General features: G+C 46.4%; 1 protein-coding gene across 3 annotated transcripts in view; it reads right to left on the reverse strand.

The window, feature by feature from the left end:
- The window catches only part of LOC129701937 (ETS-related transcription factor Elf-2-like), a 145234-nt gene that overhangs the window by 42785 nt on the left and 85613 nt on the right, over positions 1-16836 (reverse strand). For all 3 annotated transcript variants that reach the window (XM_055643391.1, XM_055643385.1, XM_055643397.1), the window contains one exon: positions 8823-9015. In XM_055643391.1, the coding sequence (XP_055499366.1) occupies positions 8823-9015 (193 nt within the window). The remainder of the gene's footprint in view (positions 1-8822; positions 9016-16836) is intronic.

Genomic DNA, 16836 nt, shown 5'->3' on the forward strand with positions numbered 1-16836 from the left:
AAGAATAAAACCTGAATTGATATTATAAATCAGAGGATACCAGCACAATGGTGCATCTGGTAGAGCTGATGCCAGAGCTCTTACAGCACCAGACCTGGCTTCTTGACCACAGATATATCTGTGTAGATTTGCAGCTCATAGAATGGATTGGCTATGATAGTCACAAATGTGACCCAGTGGCAACTGTTATAAATGCCAACTTATTATAGACATACATTAAAAGAATACCCTATATGTGCTATAACCTAGCTGTAGCAGCAACTCAGTTAAATTTGTTTGGTGCTACAGCAGGCTGAACTTATCTAAGCGGCATTTTAAAAACTTACTTGCTGCAATGACACCCACAATTTATGAATGTAAGTTCCTAAATTTGTAACTCTGGCTGCCTGCTCCCGAATGGAGCTGTGATGTCGGCAGCTTCTATAATTAGGGCCGTCTGCTGAAGACTATAACGGCTACAGCCATAAACCCCGTTTTAAAACGAGCCTGTCGGCTCTGAACTGGGTTGTCCCCTGCCGTGCAGACTAACGGCAACAGCTGTATGTAGCCCTCTAACTTGAGCTGCTTGCTCACGCTGGAGACTGCGGCGACAAAATACCCTACGCTAGCTCCAGTGGAGCGGCTACTTTATTGGGGGCCCGCTATAGAACGGCCCGAAGAAAACTGATTTATCTTGCAGCGCAGCGTGGGAACTGCTCTGACTAGCGGCATGCGCTAGACGTAATGACGCACATGCGGTCTTCACGTAGTCACTCACATGACTTCGAAATAAAATAACAGTGTTTTAGCAAATGGTTAGTGCCATTGATGCATTAATGATACAGACCATCTCGTCCGATCAGATGAGAAGGTTATTGTCTGCAACCTTCCCTCCATTGACGAACTGTACACTGCAAGGGCCAGGAAGTGAGCGGGTAAGATCATCTCTGATCCCTCTCACCCTGGCCTTTGAATCGCTTCCCTCTGGTCAAAGCTGCCACAGCCAGACATAAAAACAGCTTTTTTCCATGAGAAGTAGCTCGACTCAATAACCAAAAATCTGTAGCTTCCTTTTACTCTGGTATTTTATTTAATTTACATGTTTAATCGACAATGTTTTATTTGAAACTGTCCCAATTTACTCCTTTTAAATCCTTTCGCATCTCCTCAAAGTTAGCCTTTCTCCAATCAAAAATCTCAACTCTAGGTCCAGTTCTGTCCCTCTCCATAATTATATTGAAACTAATGGTATTGTGATCACTGGACCCGAACTGTTCCCCAACGCATACCTCTGCCACCTGACCCATCTTAAGGGGTTGGACAGGCTAGATGCAGGAAGATTGTTCCCGATGTTGGGGAAGTCCAGGACAGGGGGTCACAGCTTAAGGATAAGGGGGAGATCCTTTAAAACCGAGATGAGGAGAACTTTTTTCACACAGAGAGTGGTGAATCTCTGGAACTCTCTGCCACAGAGGGTAGTTGAGGCCAGTTCATTGGCTATATTTAAGAGGGAGTTAGATGTGGCCCTTGTGGCCAAGGGGATCAGAGGGTATGGAGAGAAGGCAGGTACGGGATACTGAGTTGATGATCAGCCATGATCATATTGAATGGCGGTGCAGGCTCGAAGGGCCGAATGGCCTACTTTGTTTCTATGTTTCTATCTCATTTCCTAACGGGAGGTCCAGCACCGCCCCTTCTCTAGTAGGTACTTCTATGTATTGCTGCAAAAAACTATCCTGCACATATTTTACAAACTCCAACCCATCCAGCCCATTTACAGAATGTGTTTCCCAGTCTATGTGTGGAAAATTGAAATCTCCCACAATCATTACCTTGTGCTTACTACTAATATCAGCAATGTCCTTACATATTTGCTCTTCCAATTCTCTATCCCCATTTGGCGGTCTATAATACACCCCTATAAGTGTTGCTACCTCTTTCCCATTTCTCAGTTCCACCCAAATAGCCTCCCTAGACGAGCCCTCTAATCTATCCTGCCAAAGCACTGCTGTAATATCTTCCCAGATAAGCAATGCAACACCTCCACCTCTTGCCCCTCCAATTCTATCACACCTGAAGCAACGAAATCCTGGAATATTTAGGTTCCAATCACAGCCTTCTTGCATGAATACAGAACAGATCAGCGTGTCATTATACCATAATCTAAATATATACACACATGAATAAATAAGCAGATAAAGTGCAAATAAACAGATAATGGTCTATTAATGTTCAGAGTTTTGTTTCAGTTGAGTTTAATAGCCTGATAACTTTGGGGAAGTAGCTATTCCTGAACCTGAACGTTGCAGTCCTCAGGCTCATGTACCTTCTACCTGAAGGCAGCAAGGAGATGAGTGTATGGCCAGGATGGGGGTCCTTGATAATGTTGCCAGCCTTTTTGAGGCAGCGACAGCGATAGATCCCCTTGATGATAGGGAGGTCAGAGCCGATGATGGACTGGGCAGTGTTTACTACTTTTTGTGGTCTTTTCCACTCCTGGGCGCTCTAGTTGCCAAACCAAGCCACAATGTAACTAGTCAGCATGCTTTCTACTGTGCATCTGAAGAAGTTAAGAGAGTCCTCCTTGACATACCGACTCTCCATAATCTTCTCAGGAAGTAGGGGCGCTGATTTGCTTTCTTTATAATTGCATCAGTTTCACGGACCAGGAGAGATCTTCAGAAATATGCAGGCCAGGAATTTGAAGCTCTTGACCCTCTCCACCATCAACCCGTTGATATAAAAGGGACTGTGGGTTCCGATCCTACCCCTTCCAAAGTCCACAATCAGTTCCTTGGTTTTGCTGGAGTTGAGGGCCAGGTTATTGCGCTGGCACCATATGGACAATCGCTCGATCTCTCTTCTATACTCTGACTCGTCCCCATCAGTGATACGTCCCACAACAGTGGTGTCGTCAGCGAACTTGATGATGGAATACGCACTATCAACAGCTACGCAGTCATGAGTATAGAGTGAGTACAGCAGGGGGCTGAGCATGCAGTCCTGAGGTTCTCCCTTGCTGATTGTTATCAAGGCTGACACATTTCCACCAATACGAACAGTCTGAGGTCTGTGGATGAGGAAGTCGAGGATCCAATTGCAGAGGGGTGCGTAGAGACCCAGATCTGAGAGCTTGGTAACCAGCTTGGAGGGGATGATTGTATTAAATGCCGAGCTGTAAACAATGAATAACAGCCTGACATAGAAACGTAACAAATAGGTGCAGGAGTAGGCCATTTGGCCCTTCGACCATGCACTGCCATTCAATATGATCATGGTTGATCATCCAAATCAGTATCCTGTACCTGCCTTCTCTCCATACCCCCTGATCCCTTTAGCCACAAGGGCCACATCTATCTCCCTCTTAAATATAGCCAATGAACTGGCCTCAACTATCTTCTGCGGCAGAGAATTCCAGAGATTCACCACTCTATGTGTGAAAAAAGCTTTCCTCATCTCGGTCCTAAAAGATTTCCCCCTTATCCTTAAACTGTGACCCCTTGTTCTGGACTTCCCCAACATTGGGAACAATCTTCCTGCATCTAGCCTGCCCAACCCCTTAAGAGTTTTGTAAGTTTCTATAAGATCTAAATTCTAGCGAGTACATACCGAGTCTATCCAGTCTTTCTTCATATGAAAGTCCTGACATCCCAGGAATCAGTCTGGTGAACCTTCTCTGTACTCCCTCTATGGCAAGAATGTCTTTCCTCAGATTAGGAGACCAAAGTTGTACGCAATACTCCAGGTGTGGTCTCACCAAGACCCTGTACAACTGCAGTAAAACCTCCCTGCTCCTATACTCAAATCCTTTTGCTATGAATGCTAACATACCATTCGCCTTCTTCACTGCCTGTTGCACCTGCATGCCTACTTTTAATGACTGGTGTACCATGACACCCAGGTCTTGTTGCATCTCCCCCTTTCCTAATCGGCCACCATTCACATAATAATCTATCGTAAATAGCTGGGGTCCCAGAACTGAGCCTTGCGGTACCCCACTAGTCACTGCCTGCCATTGTGAAAAGGACCCGTTTACTCCTACTCTTTGCTTCCTGTCTGCCAGCCAGTTCTCTATCCACATCAATACTCAACCCCCAATACCGTGTGCTTTAAGTTTGTATACTAATCTCTTATGTGGGACCTTGTTGAAAGCCTTCTGAAAGTCCAGATATAACACATCCACTGGTTCTCCCTTATCCACTCTACTAGTTACATCCTCAAAAAATTCTATAAGGTTCGTCAGACATGATTTACCCTTCATAAATCCATGCTGACTTTGTCCAATGATTTCACCACTTTCCAAACATGCTGCTATCGCATCTTTAATAACTGATTCTAGCAGTTTCCCCACTTCCGACGTTAGACTAACTGGTCTGTAATTCCCCGTTTTCTCTCTCCCTCCCTTTTTAAAAAGTGGTGTTACATTAGCTACCCTCCAATCCTCAGGAACTACTCCAGAATCTAAAGAGTTTTGAAAAATTATCACTAATGCATCCACTATTTCTGGGGCTACTTCCTTAAGTACTCTGGGATGCAGCCTATCTGGCCCTGGAGATTTATCGGCCTTTAATCCATTCAATTTACCTAACACCACTTCCTTGCTAACCTGGATTTCACTCAGTTCCTCCATCTCATTTGATCTCCGTCCCGTGCTATTTCCAGCTGATTATTTATGTCTTCCTTAGTAAAGACAGAACCAAAGTAGTTATTCAATTGGTCTGCCATGTCCTTGTTCCCCATGATCAATTCACCCATTTCTAACTGCAAGGGACCTACATTGGTTTTAACTAATCTTTTTCTCTTCACATATCTATAAAAGCTTTTGCAGTCAGTTTTTATGTTCCCTGCCAGATTTCTTTCATTATCTATTTTCCCTTTCCTAATTAAGCCCTTTGTCCTCCTCTGCTGGTCTCTGAATTTCTCCCAGTCCTCTGGTAGGCTGCTTTTTCTGGCTAATTTGTACGCTTCATCTTTTGTTTTGATACTATCCCTGATTTCCCTTGTTATCCACGGATGTACTACCTTCCTTGATTTATTTTTTTGCCAAACTGGGGTGAACAATTGTTGTCGTTCATCCATGCAGTTCATCGCCAGTCTATCTTGGCCAATTCACATCTCATACCCTCAAAGTTACCTTTCTTTAAGTTCAGGACACTTGTTTCTGAATTAACGATGTCACTCTCCATCCTAATGAAGAACTCAACCATATTATGGTCACTCTTGCCCAATGGGCCACGCACAACACGACTGCTAACTAACCCTTCCTCATTACTCAATACCCAGTCTAGAATAGCCTGCTCTCTCGTTGGTTCCTCTACATGTTGGTTTAGAAAACTATCGCGCATACATTTCAAGAAATCCTCTTCCTCAGCACCCTTGCCAATTTGATTCACCCAGTCTATATGTAGATTGAAGTCACCCATTTTAACTGTCTTACCTTTTATTGCACGCATTTCTAATTTCCTGTTTGATGCCATCCCCAACTCCGCTAATACTGTTAGGTGGCCTGTACACAACTCCCACTAGTGTTTTCTGCCCCTTAGTGTTTCGCAGGGTCTACCCATATCGATTCCACATCCTCAAAGCTAATGTCCTTCCTTTCTATTGCGTTAATCTGCTCTCTAACCAGCAACGCTACCCAACCTCCCTTCCCTTTCTGTCTCTCCCTCCTGAATATTGAATATCCCTGGATGTTCAGCTCCCAGCCTTGGTCACCCTGGAGCCATGTTTCCATGATCCTAACTATATCATAGTCATTAATAGCTATCTGCACATTCAACTCATCCACCTTATTACGAATGCTCCTTGCATTGAGACACAAAGCCTTCAGGCTTGTTTTTACAACACTCTTACCCCTTATACTATTATGCTGAAAAGTGGCCCTTTTTGATTTTTGCCCTGGATTTGCTGGCCTGCCACTTTTACTTTTCACCTTGCTACCTATTGCTTCTACCCTCATTTTACACCCCTCTGTGTCTCTACGCTCACACATTTAAGAAACCCTTTCCCTTTAACTCCATGCTCCACTATCCCATTCGACACCCCACCCCCCTTATTCAGTTTAAAACCACCCGTGTAGCAGTGGCAAACCTGCCTGCTAGAATGCTGGTCCCACACCTGTTAAGATGCAATCCGTCCCTTTTGTACAGTTCCCCCTTACCCCAAAATAGATCCCAGTGATCTAAGAATCTAAATCCCTGCCCCGTGCACCAGTTCCTCAGCCACACGTTCAGGTCCCGTATCTCCCTGTTCCTGCTCTCGCCAGCATGAGGAACTGGAAGCAAACCGGTGATAACAACCCTGGAGGTCCTGCTTTTCAGCATTTTTCCGAGCTCTCTAAAGTCACGCTGGGACATATGGGTTTTTGTTGTCCAAATGGTCCAGAGCGGAGTGGAGAGCCAACAAGATCACATCCACCGTTGATCTGTTGTGGCGGTAGGCAAACTGCAGTGGGTCCAGGTTTTTGTCGAGGTAGGAGTTGATTTGCGCCACGATCAACCTCTCAAAGCACTTCATCACCACCGACGTTAGTGCCACTGGTCGATAAGTCGTTGAGGCACGTCACCTTGCTCTTCTTGGGCACCGGTATAATTGATGCCCTTTTAAAGCAGGTGGGAACCTCAGACCTCAGAAGTGAGAGGTTGAAAATGTCCTTATAAACTCCAGCCAGTTGGTCCACATAGGTTTTTAGAACACGACCGGGTATACCATCAGGTCCAGGCGCTTTTCGAGGGTTCACCCCTCTGAAGGATTTTCTAACGTCAGCCTCTGTGACTGAGACTGAAATACTATCACAGCGAATGGGGGCTCGAGAAGGTGTTCACCCTATCAAAGCGCATTGAGCTCGTCAGGGAGTGATGTTTCGCCGACATTCGAGCTACCTACTGATTTCGCCATGTTGTCACTTGTGGGTGGAGCACCAAGGCAAATTCCTTGTATGTGAATACTTGGCCAATAAACTTATTCATTCATTCATTCACATTTGGACAATATAATTTAGGAGGTGCCAGTGTCTGGATTAGGATGATGCCATAGGGTCTTCACACCCAGTTAAATGACAGAGGCCTACTATTCATCTCACTGATTCCATCCTGGCTCCAAGCAAAAGAAGCCTATCACTTTAATCCCCCTTCAAATTATTCTCCGACACAAAAAAAACAACTTCTCCTTATGATTCTTCTGACATCTGCCTATGCTAAAGGACAATCTACAGTAGTTAAATAACCTACCAGCCTGTCACTGGGATATGGGAGAAAACCCACAGGCTTGTGTGATCATCTCATTTGTTATGACAAGATCTTGCTCCAAGCATTTTATGCGAGTGTTTCAGTGGAGCTAGTTTTCCCTACTTCCTTGCCAGAGTATTGCACCTTTCCCAATGCTCGCACCCAATTCACCTCGGAAGATCACTTTGGCTCCTCCTGGGAATGGGATAGGGATTTTTCCATGGTTGAAGTTCTCCATGGCCACATCCATAGCTTGCAGCATTGAGAGTTATTTGATGACTAATGTTTTCTGCTTCCATGTTTAGGCAAGCCAGAGGATCATGAAATATTCACTTATCTCAAGGGGAAGTTGATGAGTTGCAGAAAAAACTTATTCAAAGCATGCAAAAGCTTGTTGCATGAAAGCAGTGTACCTCTTAGTTGCCCTTCCAGTTGAAGGTATCTACCATTACCTTGTTCTTTAAATAGCCATCTTCTGGCCATTGTGCCTCAGTCAAGGCAGACGCCTCATGTCAACACATCTGAATCCCGGATTTCAAAGTCCCAAACTCAAAGACTAGTGCAAATTCTAATGTGGGATAGCTGCTGTATACTAACAACCACAGTGGCTGACAGTCTTGATCCAATGGCAAAGGGTTCCAAGATCACCTTGAATGTGTCCACATGATCAGGCTTTGGGGTCTGAATATTAGCACAGGCATACATTGGACATATACAAAGGAGCCTCATAGGTCAAACACACATTTGGACGCATGAACTCTGCCCCCTACTTCATTTCCCCGAACCATCCTCGCAATCTGCCCAGATCTCTCTCACTTTTAATTTTCCCTGTCCTCAAATTTCCTCCATATCCACCACCAACCAGGCCAAATACCACGCAACCCTCCGTCCACCCTTAACCACCACGCATCCCATGAGAAGCATAGATCGGGTAAATGCACAGATTATTTTCCCAGAGTAGGGGAATCGAGAACCAGAGGGCATAGGTTTAAGGTGAGGGGAGAAAGATTCAACAGGAACCCGAGGGGTAACTTTCTTTACACAAAGGATGGTGGGTGTATGGAATGAGTTGCTGGGGGAGGTAGTTGAGGCAGATACTATCGCAACATTTAGACAGTTACATGGATAGGATTAGTTTAGAGGGATATGAGCCAAACGCAGGCAGGTGGGACGTCTGTAGATGGGGTATGTTGGTCGGTGTGAGCAAGTTGGGCCGAATGGTCTGTTTCCATGCAGTATGACTCTATGACTCAATCTCTTGAATCCTTTGCCCCTCACATGTGGCAGTCAATTGGTGGCTACTCTTCCCCACCACCCTGCCTTACTCTCTCACCCAAGAACCCGCCCTGCCCCTACCATCCTGGGCACTGCTCTCTTAACTATATGCCAGGCCAGATGCTGGCAATAGCATTCCTGGCATGTGCCAATCTGGTGTTCTCAATAGTTTTCCACTCACTCATCGGTTAAGCTCATGTCAGAATCATAATCTTTAAAATTAGAAAGTAAATCAGAAGACTAAATCATTCTTCACTTGTTATTTTGTTTTTAGAATTATGCAATTCTGACCAAAAGTTCAAAATTCAATAATAATAGCTATTAATTTGAGGTAGTCTTTACCTTAGTGCCCTACCCATTGTCTCATAATTCATGTCTGGCTTGTTCTTGTGTTTTCCCCAAAGCTTAGACACTGCCTTAGAGTCAACCAGTTTGAAGATGCCCTTCTCCCGCTGAGTCCACTTGATGTATCGAGGGCAAGTGTTTTTGTCTTGTAGTAAGTCAAGGAGGAACTCCCAGAGGTATGTAGTGTTCCCTGATGAAAAAAAAAACATGACACATGACATAGTGCAAAACAAAATGCAGAATTAAAAAAAAAATTAAGTTTGAGCTAAGATCTTGAACAATTTTTGAGCAGTTCCCATAAGGGTAACACTATTTTCCACACTGTGCAATTAAAGCAGTGGGATGCAAATTTGATGTCCCCTTTTTTCACTCTAGGAACTCCGTCTCCACCAAGTTCTTAATAGATACCACAAAGCAGAGAAGGTACTGCTGTGCGTGGCTATCACTCTATTGCCAACTATAATTTGGCTGGCATCAGTGCGACAGAGATTTAGAAGTAGACACAAAATGCCGGAGTAACTCAGCGGGACAGGCAGCATCTGTGAAAAGAAGGAATGGGTGACATTTCAGGTCGAGACACGTCTTCAGACTAAAAGTCCCAGGAAAGGGAAACGGGAGATATAAACAATGATGTAGAGAGATATAGAACAATAAATGAAAGATATGCAAAAAAGTTACGATGATAAAGGAAACAGGCCATTGTTAACTGTTTGCTGGGTGAAAACGAGAAGCTGGTGTTACTTGGGAGGGGGACGGATGGAGAGAGAGGGAATGCATTGGTTACTTGAAGTTAGAGAAATCATTAGTCATATCACTCACTGGGTTGTAAGCTGCCCAAGCAAAATGAGATGCTGTTCCTCCAATTTGCATTTAGCCTCACTCATGACAATGGAGGAGGCCTAGGACAGAAAGGTCAGTGTTGGAATCGGAAGGGGAACTGTTTAGCAACCGGGCGTTCAGGTAGGTTCAGGAGGACTAGGAGATTTAGAAGTGGTTGCTTGGATTTGTGTGACCAAAGATATGCAAGAAAGCAAAAGCTACGTGAGGAGAAAAGGAACCACAAAATAAAATGGCACGGCAACCTGGACACGCTCGCTGTAAATGATAAGGTTGTGCAGTACAAGAATGTGTAAATTACATTCTGCCAAACACTAGTTATATGGCAACGTAGAACAAAAGAGAGGAGGAGGAGCCATCTTGGGGAACGGCTGCTAACCAGCAGCCGTTCGTTTAATTCACTTCTTTTTTGTAGTTCTAGTGAGTCCTGTGTTTTGTTTGTGGGAGAAATAGACTTTTCAATGTGGGGGGAAGGGGGTAACTATATTTCTAGGTCCCTACCTGGTCGGTGAGGCAGCTTTTTCTCCGGGCTGCCCCGTCGACCCGTCCTCGTGGCCTACCAGCGGGCGTGGAGCGCCGTTTCCTGGCGGGGACCGCCCAGCACCTCGGCTTCGGTGGCGGCACAGCGCTGGAGCGCTATCGTGGAGCAGAGCAGGCGATGCCTTGCCTGGGTCGCCGCGCTGGAGCTCCAGTGAGCTGTGACCGCCGAGTTCAACACCTCCGGGCTGCGGGTCTGCGGAGCGGGCGGCGCCGACTTCAACATCGGGAGCCTTGCGAGCTCCAAACCGGCGCGGCCTTGTCGGGTTCGGAAGCCGCGGTCTCCGGTAAAGAAGCGGCCGTTCCAGGTGGCCCAGCCGCTGAGAGGACTCTCCTGACGCCGGGGAAACAGCACCCGGCGAGAACGGCCAGGAACATCGGGCCTCCATAGAGGCAATAGCGGAGGCTTCAATAGGCCTGACTTTGGGAGAACTGGGGATGGGGACTGGACATTGTGCCTTCCCCCACAGTGGTAACCATTGTGGGGGGATGATTTTTGTGTGTAAGTGATTATTTTAGTTTGTGCCCAAGATGGCTGTCGGAAGGGAGAGTGTACGCTGGCGCAGTTTAGCTGCCACTGCTCTCTCTTCACATTGTGTTTTTGATTTTTTTGTCTTTGGATCGAATTCTGTCTTTAATTTGTGTATTGGTGATGTCTTTACTATTTATTTGACTCCGATTATATGTTTTTTACTCTTGTTAAATTCTGTAAGGTGTCCTTGAGACTTTTGAATGGCGCCCACAAATAACATTTATTATTATTATTATTAAAAGAGAGAAGTACAAATCTGGCCAGCAGGCTTTCTAAGAGTCAGCTACTGTATAATCTATACAGTAGCTGAATATAGATACTGTATTTATACTGCATCTCTATACTGTAAATGAGTTGATTGTAATCATGTATTGTCTTTCTGCTGACTGATTAGCACACAACAATAAGCTTTTCACTGTACCTCGATACACAAGGCAAAAAACTAAACTGAGTGCTAAGTACTTACAAGTTCATAAGTCATAGGAGCTGAATTAGGCCATTTCAGTTTACCCTGCCATTCAATCTTGGCTGATATATCTTTCCATCTCACCCCATTCTCTTGCACTCTTCCCATAACCCTTGACATCATTACTAATCAAGAATCTGTCAGTCCCCGCCTTAAAAATACCCAACGACTTGGCCTTCACAACAGTCTGTGGCAATGAAGAAATTCCTCCTCATCTCCTTTCTTTGTCCTCTGTCCTTGCCTCAGGACAGTGTGGGAAAGCCTATCAGGGTGCAGTAAATTGACAAAAGCTCCTGCAACACAATACAAGGAATGATCCTTAAATGTTCTTCCTTTCCCAGAAGCATCCAGGGCCAGAGAGATATCTGTGACCTTCTCTACTTAGTAATTGCCAAGAACTCAGATGTGCACGATAATTCAGCCATGTTTGATCAATGCCTTGCATCAACCCATAACCACTTTCCAACAGTGGGAGGTTATTTGCCTTTGCTACCTGAATTATCCAGATTATCCTTCTCCACGGAGCACTAAAGATTTATTTTTTCTTTTTCAAATACATATTCAGATCAATCTTAAAAACTGGTAGAAAATAGTTGCAATTGTTTTCCAAAACCTTCCAATTGTTTTGATTAATAAAAATCAACATGACAATTTTTTGAAAATAATCTTACTCACACTCATCAAATTTATTTTTAAACTTTGGAAAGACTCAAAATGCTGGAGTATCACTGCAGGTCAGGCAGCATCTCTGGAGAACATGGATGGGTGATGTTTTGGGTCGGGACCCATCTTCACACTCAAGAAGGCGCCTGACCAGAAACATCAACCGGCCATGTTCTCCAGGGATGCTACTTGACCTGCTGTGTTACTCCAGTATTTTATCTCATTCCTCAGTAAACCAGCATTTGCAGTTCCTATATTTTTTTTAACTTTATTGTTCTAGTAAATGTCGATTGGTAGAAGAAAGTCTCCCCCTCCGTCCCATACATCACTGCACTCTCATCTCACTCAGCAGTTTTCCCCATGCCCCCCCTCCCCCCCAATAATTTAAGGAAATATCATAATTCCACACGTGATTGTGTTCATTTTTGCCATCAAAATCGAAAATAATTTTATAAAATGTCTGAAGGTGGACAAATCCTCCGGGCTAAATCAGATATACGCAAGGATACTGGGAAATTCGACAGGAAATTGCAGGAGCCCTGGCTGAAATTTATGAGTCATCGTTAATTTATGAGTCATCGATGGCTGCAAGGAAAAGGCTGGGAACTATAGGCCAGTGAGCCATCTGTGGTCGGAAAGTTACTGGATAGGATACACCAGGGCTGCCAGCTCTCACACTTTGAGCATGAGAATCACACATTTGGACAAATTTTCACGCTCTCATGCTGATCACAAATTTCTCACGCTGTCCTGAGAAATTCTGTGATCAACGAAGATTTCAAGACTCATATAAACTGCATGTGCCACGGGTGTTGGAGAGCCGGGGCTGAGGGAGGGATGAAAGCAGAACCAGCGGCGGGGACAGATGCGGGGAGCTGGGGCTGGCGAGTGTTTGCAGGCTGGCAAGTGTTTGCGGGGCTGGCGAGTGTCTGCCAGGCTGCCGAGTGTTTGCGGGGCTGGCGAGTCGCTCGCTGAAGCCATGAGAGCCATGGAGCAGCCTCAGTGCAAGAGGCCGTCGGAAGCATTGCGCTGCTGCCGTGAGAGTCTGTGCCGAAGGGACAGAGACTCTCAAAGGGAGGGAAGGAGACATGGAGACAGTGGGGGGAGAGAGAGAGGAGGTGAGAGGAGACAGAGGGGGAGAGAATGGGGAGAGAGAAGAGGGAGAGGGGGGAGAGAGGGAGGGGGAGGGAGAGGGGTGAGGGAGGGGGAGGGAGAGAAGGGGAGGGAGAGAAGGGGAGAGTGAGAGGGGGAGAGAGGGGGGTGAGAGGGAGGGGGAGGGAGAGAAGGGGATGGAGAGAAGGGGTAGAGTGAGGGGGGAGAGAAGGGGGAGAGAGGGCGTGGAGAGGGAGGAGAAAGGTAGGAGAGAAGGGGGAGAGAGGGCGTGGAGAGGGAGGAGAAAGGGTAGGAGAGAAGGGGAGAGGGAGGGGGAGAATGGGGGGGGAAGAGGGAGAGAGGGGGGAAAGAGGGAAATGGGGAAAGAGAGAGAGAGAGGGGGCAAAGAGAAAGAGAGAGGATAGAGACAGGAGAAAGAGAGAGGGGTGAGATAGGGTAGAGAGAGAGCAAGGGGAGAGTAAGGTGGGAGGGAGAGAGGTGGGGGAGAGAGAGGAGGAGAGAGAGAGGGGAGACAGAGGGGGAGAGGGGGAGGTAGAGAGGGGGAGAGAGAGTTAGGGGAAAGAGAGGGGTGAGAGAGTTAGGGGAAAGAGAGTGGGGGAAAGAGAGGGAGAGAGAGGAGAGAGGGTGCGAGAGTGAGGGGGAGAGTGAGGTGGGAGGGAGAGAGGAGGAGGAAGAGGGGGGAGAGAGAGAGAGGGGAGAGAGAGAGGGGAGAGAGGAGAGAGAAAGGAGAGAGAAGGGGAGAGAGGGGGAGAGAGAGGGAGAGAGAGAGAGGGGGGAAGAGAGAGGGAGAGAGAGGGGAGAGAGAGGGAGAGAGAGAGAGGGGTGGAGAGAGAGAGAGGGGAGAGAGAGGGGGGAGAGAGAGGGGGGAGAGAGGGGGATAGAGAGGCAGGGCTGCCAACTCCCATGCATTGAGCGTGAGAATCACGCATTTCGCCAAATTCTCACGCTGATCACAAATTTCTCATGCTCTGTCTTGAGAAATTCTGTGATCAACGAAAATGTTAAAACTCATATCAACTGCATGGGCCACGGGTGTTGGAAGCAGAAGCAGCGGCGGGTAGAGATGCAGACAGGGAGCGGGGCTGGCGTGTCGCTCACTGCAGCTCCAGCCATGTTTGAGGAGAGAGAGGGAAGAGAGGGAGGGGAGAGAGAGGGCATGGAGAAGGAGGAGGAGGGGGAGGGGAGAGGGGAGAGTGGGGGGGGGGGGGGAGAGGGAGAGGGGGGGGGGAAAGAGAGAAACGGGGAAAGAGAGAGGGGGGGGAAAGAGAGAAAGAGAGACAGGAGAAAGAGAGAGGGGTGAGATAGGGTAGAGCAAGGGGAGAGTGAGGTGGGAGGGATAGGGGGGGAGAGAAGAAGAGGGGAGAGAGAGGGGGAGAGGAGAGAGAGGGGAGACAGAGGGGGGAGAGAGAGAGGGGAGGGGAGAGAGAGGGGGGGAGAGTTAGGGGAAATAGGGGTGAGAGAGTTAGGGGGAAAGAGTGGGGGGGGGAGAGAGAGAGGGAGAGAGAAGAGAGAGAGAAAGAGACAAAGATAGGGGGAGAGTGAGGTGGGAGGGAGAGAGGGGGAGGAAGAGGGGAGAGAGAGAGAGGGGGGAGAGAGAGAGAGGGGGAGAGAGGGGGGGAGAGAGAAAGAAGGGGAGAGAGAGGGGAGAGGGGAGAGAGAGAGAGTGAAGAGAGGGAAGGGGAGAGAGAGAGGGGGAGAGAGAGAGAGAGGGGGGAGAGAAAACTCATATCAACTGCATGGGCCACGGGTGTTGGATGCAGAAGCAGCGGCGGGTACAGATGCGGACAGGGAGCGGGGCTGCCGAGTCGCTCACTGCAGCTCCGGCCATGGAGCAGCCTCAGTGCAAGAGTCCCGGGCCGTTGGAGGCGTCGGATGCGTTGCGCCGCTGCCGTGAGAGTCTCTGGGCCAAATTTGCCCAGGTGACCGGCATGGATCAGGCTGCGGCTCGGTGCATCCTGGAGGACAACCAGTGGCTGCTGGAAGTAAGTACCGAGCAATGGGTAGAAACGGTGGAAGATAGTGGACTTCAAATGGGAGTGGTTGGAGAAAGCATCCTGCTTGCCTGCTAGATTTTCAATTACTGTAACTGCAGGAAAAATTTTCCCAATGTTGGGGGAGTTCAGAACCAGGGGCCACAGTTTAAGAATAAAGGGTAGGCCAGTTAGGACTGAGATGAGGACAAACTTTCTTCACGCAGAGAGTTGTGAATCTGTGGAATTCTCTGCCACCAAATCACTGGATGTTTTCACGAGAGAGTTACATTTAATTCTTGGGGCTAACAGAATCAAGGTATATGGGGAAAAATCCAGGAAAGGTACTGATTTTAGATGAACAGCCATGATCATATTGAATGGCAGTGCTGGCCCGAAGGGCCGAATGGCCTATTCCTACACTTATTTTCTATGTTTCTATGCTTGAGTATATGGCAATAAAACTCGATCACTTGATTTTGAAGCATTCATGCATGGTGGAGGTATAATGTAGTCATAGAGTGATACAGTATGAAAACAGGCCCTTTGGCGCAACTTGCCCACACCCGCCAACATGTCCCAGCTATGCTACCTGCTTTTGATCCCTCCAAACCTGTCCTATCCATATATCAGTCTAACTGTTTCTTAAATGTTGGGATGGTCCCTGCCTCCTCTGGCAGCTTGTTCCATACACCCACCACCCTTTGTGTGGAAAAAGTTACCCCTTAAAATGTTACCTCTTAAAAATACTTCATACAAAAAATTGAAATCATACTTCTAGAATGCACTAAAACATGATTTTAATACATCAAATTTCACAATGTCCTGTTTCAGACATCCCCCTTCCACACCCTCTCCCCACTTGGTTGCTCCACTCCCTCACCGGGTACCCCCAAGGCCAGTGATCAGTGATTGCTCAGCGCCCCACATTTCAAAAACGCTCCATGGCCCCTGGTTCAGACGGAGATCACTGTCAGATGTGAGCGGGGAACTGAGGCCTGTTGTCCTTGATGTCTGGATCCCAATGCTCAGCGTTTCATGTTTCGAAGTTGGCTAATGTTATTGATTTGTAATTAGCCTGATTTGTAATTAGTTGACAAAATCTTAATTTATTAATCCGGAATATCCAGGGGGATGGGATAAGTGTAATATTAAAATGACATGCAAGGTGTCAGGCTGTCTGTCACAACATACAGCCCCGATAACCCATTATTTCCTTCAGAAGGAAGGTAGCACTATTGTCATTTGCCACTCAACTATTATGTTTGTTTACCTCACTGACTATTTCTAACCCCCCCCAATTCATTTGACAGGTTGAATAGAAATGTCCCCAATCTCGTTGTTTTTTTAACTGAACACGTAGATGAACACCCTCAAGGTGTATAATCAGATGGAAACTGATTCAGATGCGATATTTAAGAGCTTGTTCAAAGAAGGTGCATAGTTTAAAGGAGTGACAGAGATACTTGCAGGGGAATGTATGAGGAGATTATTATTTGTCTTTAGTTTTAGCTTGAACCAGGACATCTGAAGATTCAAAGTTTAATATAGTAATTGTGCTGATACTGACCCCAACCAACTACGTAATGAATATCATCCATTCCGGAGGTTTTAGTTTTATGATGCCATTTAAACTTCACGGATTTCAATCACTTCAATGTAAAAGTAATTGGGTATTGGAAAAAAAATTGCCCTCGGTACATATTAACTGTAATTTAATAATGTATGCATGTTGGTAGGTGCAATCAAAACAAAAATATTTTTTATCATTGTTGTGTTATGAATACCACGGAAAATATTTTGTACTCTCAAGATCACATTTAATAGAATAATATTGCTTATTGGACTTTGCATCTCGGAAAAGTCCCAGCAGAGAGGAAGACTGCAAAATAC

This window comes from Leucoraja erinacea, chromosome 1 (assembly GCF_028641065.1).
Source record: "Leucoraja erinacea ecotype New England chromosome 1, Leri_hhj_1, whole genome shotgun sequence".
NCBI classification, from domain to species: domain Eukaryota; kingdom Metazoa; phylum Chordata; class Chondrichthyes; order Rajiformes; family Rajidae; genus Leucoraja; species Leucoraja erinaceus.